Source organism: Micropterus salmoides, unplaced genomic scaffold, assembly GCF_014851395.1.
Source record: "Micropterus salmoides isolate LMB-PRFRI ecotype aquatic unplaced genomic scaffold, ASM1485139v1 Ms_hic_scaffold_1310, whole genome shotgun sequence".
Lineage (NCBI taxonomy): Eukaryota > Metazoa > Chordata > Actinopteri > Centrarchiformes > Centrarchidae > Micropterus > Micropterus salmoides.
This window is the reverse complement of record NW_024040387.1, coordinates 1-6,904: the sequence shown is the minus strand read 5'-3', so window position 1 is coordinate 6,904 and position 6,904 is coordinate 1. Positions and strand designations below refer to the sequence as shown.

At 38.3% G+C, this 6,904-nt stretch overlaps 1 protein-coding gene across 10 annotated transcripts; it reads left to right on the top strand.

Moving 5' to 3' along the window:
* The first annotated feature begins 197 nt into the window (after positions 1–197).
* Positions 198–6,032, top strand: LOC119901456 (troponin T, cardiac muscle isoforms-like). 10 transcript variants are annotated; one of them, XM_038717051.1, is made up of 14 exons: positions 198–274; positions 452–496; positions 616–623; positions 924–941; positions 2,140–2,187; positions 3,528–3,551; positions 3,665–3,686; positions 3,791–3,854; positions 3,960–4,076; positions 4,222–4,299; positions 5,183–5,284; positions 5,372–5,481; positions 5,632–5,722; positions 5,803–6,032. In XM_038717051.1, the coding sequence occupies exons 2-14, from the start codon at positions 468–470 to the stop codon at positions 5,845–5,847; spliced, it is 756 nt and encodes a 251-aa protein (XP_038572979.1). In that variant the 5' UTR covers positions 198–274; positions 452–467; the 3' UTR covers positions 5,848–6,032. The 10 variants fall into 10 exon arrangements, with proteins under 10 accessions (XP_038572979.1, XP_038572978.1, XP_038572977.1 ...); XM_038717050.1 differs by having other exon boundaries at positions 3,525–3,551; positions 5,375–5,481; XM_038717049.1 differs by having other exon boundaries at positions 3,525–3,551.
* Positions 6,033–6,904: the final 872 nt, after the last annotated feature.

The window sequence follows — 6,904 nt, the reverse complement described above, 5'->3', positions numbered from 1 at the left end:
ATCCTAAAACTGTTTGAGCACAGTAATCCTGTGCTGTTCAGGTCTAGGTTTTTTGCGTGTAAAAATAGACAATGCAAGGCCAGGAGAATGCATATTTTCCCATTCTGGTTAATGCCATGTGCCATCTGTTTGCAGGTATGTGCCCCCCTTGTAGACATGGGCAGTTTGCCGCCATGTGATCCACTACTGGGTTAAAAGCTTATGTCCCACAGAGAAGGGCACAGCATACAATTCCCCATTGAGACCCGTCTGAAGCACACATTGCACTTTCTGGGTAAGTCTGTGTGCTCTTCTTATATGTTTTTAAACTGTGAATGCAGTTTTTTTTTTATTAATTCTCTTATCCCTCAGTGCGACCATCTTTTAGACATGTGGGCACAATTTGGCATTATTATACCAGTTCAGGTGGTTGTTGATGCGCTATGATTCTGAATTGGACTTACTTATGCAGGTGCTGCATCCTAACCATGTCAGACACTGAAGACGCCACATATGAGTGAGTAAATGGATTATTTCTGTAGAATGGAGAGTGATGATAACAAAGTGATGCCAGCACAGATGGAATCAATTGTAACAGAAAAATGTTTTTGGTGTTCTGTTTTTTTCTTCTTTCAGAGGACAACGTAAGTCAGTTTGTCAGTTCACTGAACCCACATATGGGCAGCATGAGTCTTCACAGTTTGTTACTGAATTTTAATCACTAGGCTGCATATTCAGCAAGAAAGCTGCTTGTTGTCAGTAAGAAATTCTGGCTGACTGGATGCTACACAGCTGCATCACAAGACAAAAATGCATGAATGTTGTGATTCTGTTGCATGTATACGTATCAGAAATGCATTTATGTCCATGTTTAATATACTTGTGAAGTACATTGGCATAGCTGACCTCTGTTCTTTACCTCTTTTTGTGTGTACGGTGTGAAGAAGACAAGGATATTGTTGGTATGTACATTTATACAAACAATATCTATGAAAACAGTGTAAAATGTCTTAATGCTTCTACATGCATCAACCTGGAGAGGCTGGTTGCATCTTTTTTTGCCACTTTGTTACCTCCTTGACACACTTGAGCTTTGCATTTAAACATTCTTAGTCACTTAACACACTGCATCTGCTAAGCTGCTGGCTTCACACAGCATACTGTATTTTTGACATGTCATTGCCACTGTAGAGGCAGCTGCTGTCCTTGAGCTCTTCTGCCAGATTGACCTTTGTCCTCTCAGTTAGTCGTCTCTCTCTCTCTCTGAGGCTGGACATAGTTCACCTTGAATGAACATCCCAACGATCTATCCTTTCAATTAAAATGGTACAATGGGTTGCCATGAAAGAGTTAAGAGTTGTACCTCTATTTCTGTCTCCTTTGTGAGGCTGTCCATGTGGGCCACTGTGCAGCCCCGCTGTCCCTGAAACTAAGTAGCACCTGTCTCCCTCTACGTGGAGTAGAGTCACTGTTAGAGAGCAATGTAGGTCAGCTTATGTTCTCAATAGAGGACCGTAGGGAAGATAGTGGCACAAGAACAATACCCACAATGCCTGTAAGAGGTCCTCTAAATGCAGGTTGGCTTACCTTCTTTGCAGTGGAAAGAGGTTGAGTTACCCTCTGTGGCCGAAATGACTGCATAAAGGCTTGGTGTCACTTTTTCCCACAGAAGCCCAATGAGGAAGAATGTTGGGAACAAAAAACACAGAACTCTACTACTTTGCAAATAATACAATAGCTAAATGCAACTGTGGGAAAACTGGTGGAATTGGTATGCATTATTTTATAAATCTGATTTTGTAAATTATATTTGCACAGCTTCATTACAAAAAGGAATATTTAAATACATGAGTGTCATTTAAAAGAAGGTGATTATCCTTCCTCCATTGCCAATAACTGCATACATATTATTGAGGGAGTCGGTATACAAAAGGCTCCATTGGCCATTTCATTAAAAGGTTCAAATGAAATAGCAGGGAGAATATAATAAAGATTTAATTGTATAATGCATGTATAAAATTCTGTGCACAAATGTTTTCTTCAAATACTGTCATGATTTTGGCAGCACTGCCAAAATACGCTTGGATGGCAGAAATAATGTGGATCTAAATGCTGTGTCACATTGTTTGCTTGCTAACTCTACACACTTGCTTTGCACAGAAGAGGAGGAGGAGGTGGAAGAGGTAGCAGAGGAGGAGGAGGTAGAAGGTAGTACTGCTTATACTAATATCTGTTCGCATGGCAGCAATAAATAGATGTGACTTTTTTCTTTACACACTGTTGGCAACCATGTAGTCCTTATTAGTGTATATGTACAAAAGGACCAAATTGTTGTTGTCCAAGGAAAACCATGTTTCTCTAAAACCTCACCTTTCTTGAGCTGTGAAAAAACAGCCCTGTTTTCAGCTTAATGACAATGCTTTTCTCAGATAATCCAAAAGGTTTTTTAATGTTTAATTAGCTATATATTTACGCTCAAAGTGTCAGTTAATCAGAAAAAGTTTAAATTATTAGGAGATACATGGTTCTCACTAGACACTGTATGTATATGTACATAAGTCTGGGAATATAATGTGATACTATCTCTAATACCATCGTGTACCTATATACCTGCTGAAAGTTATTGGTGAAATGTCCATTTCATGTTGTACAGTGGTTTAAAAATGTCAGTTTAACAGCTAAATGTGAATCTGAAATCATGTGTGTAAAAGTTGATGAACAAGTATTACAAATTTTAAGTATTTTTCTTTTTCATTTAGCTTTTTCTACTAAGTAGCAGGATCAAGGATCCCTATAGTGATTCCACTAAAGTGAAAAAGTAAAGTGCCTCACTTACGTTATTTCTTACTCTGACACACTTTAATGGGTGAACTAATAATAATTATAATTATAATAATAACAATAATAAATTAATAATTGATTACCAAAAAAAAACAAAAAAACGAAAACAAAACATTTGCTATCACGGACTGGTGAACAAGTTTACTCTCTGCCTCTTTGTCACTGGGACCCAGGTAGCAGCTGATATAATCTGTGAAGATAATCTAAAGCAACCTTCTCTAAACTCTCAGAGAGAGAGACACGCCTGCATACCTGTCTGTCTAACACTGACAGGAGATAGTCACCTGTTGCCTCAGTCAACTGCGTTGTGTCAGAGGTTATTCCAACTCTATCATTATTGACAGCTGTCCCCTGCCTTTATTTTAGAGACCAACCAGAGGGCAATGTGTGAATGTGTCAATTAGCAATGATTGACATTGTATTACAACTTGCTAAAAAAGTTTATAAAAATGTGTACCGTGGTCATATAGTATAGTAACTCTGACATTAAGAGAATTCAGACTAATAAAGTTATAAAAACCATTCACAAAAAACATTGATATTTGTCAACACTAAGATACTGGCCAACAATAATCACTTAAATCAAACACATTTTTACAACCGTAAAACTCACAGGAATCACCTCTGACCCCATTTGTCTGAGCTCTCTGCAACTTAACTACATCCCTCAATGTTGACTTAGCAGTGACACTTTTCACTTTCAGCAGATGCTGCAGAGGAAAATGAAGGAGGTATGGACAGGTTATGTAAGAAGCACAGAGGTTGCTCGGTGTTTTTTTCATACATGAAATATATATTGTCTGTTCACAAGATTTTACCTTTCGTTTTCTTTTTTGACATACAGAGGATGCTAAACCCAGGTCAAAGTAAGAACAGAGTTTAAAAGTATCTATATAACCTAAATTGAAACACACTTCTCTGTGAGAGACATACTAAAATAAAATGATATGAATTTTTCCACTCTCCTCAGACCTGGTTTTGTGCCCGGCTTGGCCGCTCCCAAAATCCCAGAGGGAGAAATAGTGGACTTTGATGTGAGTTTATCCCAGGACTGATCAAAGTTACACCTCCAAACTGTCTTCTGGGCAGATTGTTGGATAATATTTCAGCTCACATTTCGATTCTTGCCATCATTTTAGGACATTCATCGAAAACGAATGGAAAAGGATCTGACGGAGCTCCACACTCTGATTGAAGCTCACTTTGAGAAGCGTAAGAAGGAGGAAGAAGAGCTTCTTAGCCTCACTGATCGCATCGTATGTTCATATCCCACTATTCTACTGCATATATCCCATGTTTAGTCTCTAATATTACCCAATTCTGTAATTAAATGTTGTCTTTTACTCTTTTCAGTTTACATGGTTTGTTTGGTCTGTAAAATGTCTTTTCTTTCCTACTTAGGAGAAACGCAGGTCAGAGAGAGCAGAGCAGATGAAGATCAGGGCAGAAAGAGAAAGAGAACGGCAAATCAAAGTAGCTGTACGTATACGTAGACAAACATTTACAGATCATAACTGTAAGAGAGACAAACCCTATGCTGTCAGCCACAGAAACATTTTAGAAACTGGCTTTTAAACATTTCAAAGTCCTACCCCAGGCCATTCCCACCTATTGTTGTAACATTTTGACATTTCTGTCTGTATCTCGGAGCTCTTTTAAGCCAGTGCGTTCAATATGGGATACAAACTAGTTACACGTGTCTGCCATTAATTGGTGTTTCTGTTTTTTCTGCAACACAGACAGGAAATGCATTGTTTAGTAAGAAGCAGGGAGTAAAGAGTAAAATGTTATCATTAACCCCATAGTTTGGGTTAGTTATAACATACCCTGGGGTGAAATGTATCATTATGGTATACATAATTGGTGTGTGTGTGTGTGTGTGTGTGTGTGTGTGTGTGTGTGTGTGTGTGTGTGTGTGTGTGTGTGTGTGTGTGTAGGGGTGATCCAAGTATCTTAACATAATATAATTTAACAAAATGTGCAAATGTGCAGCAACTGAATATAAATGAGTGTGTTTGTGCTTAGTTTTCTTGCACTGTCACAGTAGCACTCATAATAAAACATTAGAACTAACAACTTGCATGAAAAATATCTACATAGACACAATAAACATGTCATAAGTATAAGTTTAACTACAAAGCAGGCAATGCTATAACAAAAAAAATTAAGGAAAAATAATAACTTATTACCTACATTTTTTTTTTCCTTCTAAAATTTGCTGTGCCTGCCCAGGGTGCTACTTTTTCCCATGGCAAAAGGACTACACTGAGCATGTGCTAAGTGAATCAGGTCAAACCAAATACCATCAGCCATCAAAATACTGCCGATGAATAATTAAAGCTACTATCATTTTTTCCACCAGGAAGAGAAAGCGAGAAAAGAAGATGAAGAGGCAAAGAAGAAAGCAGACGATGATGCCAGGAAGAAGATGATTCTGTCCAACTTGAGTTTCACTGGATACAAGGTTATGATTTTTCTTTATCTTTGAAATGACATAAACACACACACATACTGGACAGCACATCACAACTTGTGCCCTCCTCCTTACAAGCAGACACAGACTGGGCCGAAAAGACAAACGGAAAGAGAAAAGAAAAAGAAGATCCTCAATGATCGACGCAAAGAGTTAAATGTTGATCAAATGAAAGAGGACAAACTCAGGTAATATAAAAACACAAACTGAAGTTCATTCCAAATACTTTCCACAATCAATTTCAGATAAAAGAATCCAGTCAATTAGCATTTTTTCTTTTTTATAATTTTTTTATTTTACTATAAAATGCTTTCACCGTCTTGTCCATACTGATACAGGGAAAAAGCTAAGGAACTGTGGGACTGGATGCGGCAGCTGGAGGCAGAGAAATTTGAACTCCAGTATTTACACACTAAGCAGAAGTATGAGGTAAGCTCTCTCTCTCTCTCTCCCTGTCTCTCTCGCAGTAGCTAGATGTCAGTAAACCTTTAAACACATCTTTTACACAGGTCACCGTGCTGAGAAACCGGGTCAGTGATCATCAAAAAGTGTAAGTCTTTTGTGTTGGATGCTCATATCACGGTGCACATGTGCCCTCTAACACAACTATTGCTTTGGTAAATGAAAAAAAAATGTTGTCCCAAGTACAGCATCATATAACTTCTGCATATATCACCTCTTTTCATAACTTCATAATCTGATATCTAATATCTGTGGTATGTAAAAAAAAAAAAAAAAAGTATTACGAGGATATAAAATCATAACAAGTTGATACAAAAAGGCAGAAAGTAACATTTAGGTAAGCAATAATCAACAATTACCTGCTTAGACTCATGAATCTGCCCTGATAGATACCTCTTCACCTATTGGCCTAAGTTTCCACCTCCTCATATTTCAACTTCCCCTCAGCTCAACACTGATCTCCATTAATTTGAAGCGGTGTCAGTAACAGACGTTTGTGCCAGCTGTACACTGGGCCAAACAGGACTGGGAAAACAAAAAGGACGAGAGGTGTTTCCACAAAGGGCAGGCTGGGGTATCTGAACAACATGCCCTCAGTCTCAAAGGAGAGACGGGCTGTAATGGCAACAGCTGAGAGATCTCAAAACTGTGGTGTGATATCATCTGTGTTAATGTAGCTCACAATAAAACAGTGATGGGCCCCTTCTGCCATCCTAATCTTCTGAATCATTCCTCCTGATGTCATGTAGGCTGCGCTGCAATGACGGCCCAGGCTGTAAACAAGCTTATTGATTGACAAGATATGGATTTTCCTGCAGAATGTGGCATTGGCTTTGCAAACCAGGAATAGTGTAATACTGTCACTGCAAACAAGTATAACTTTGAAATATAGCCTTGATTTATATTTGAATGTTTTATTTTTTTATTTTTTAGACATTACTAGCGTTTCCCGCACTAAATCTTCAAAACCTTAAAAAACAGAATTCTCATACTTTCACCTAAATTTGATACATTTGTGTATTCATAGGAAAGCTGCAGGGGTCAGGTACCTCGGTAGCAACAGTAGATAAAGATAGCGGTCAACTATTTGGTAGCAAATCCCCTTCCAACAGCAGACCGCTTTGGAAAGGTTTCAGTGTCTCTGAGGCC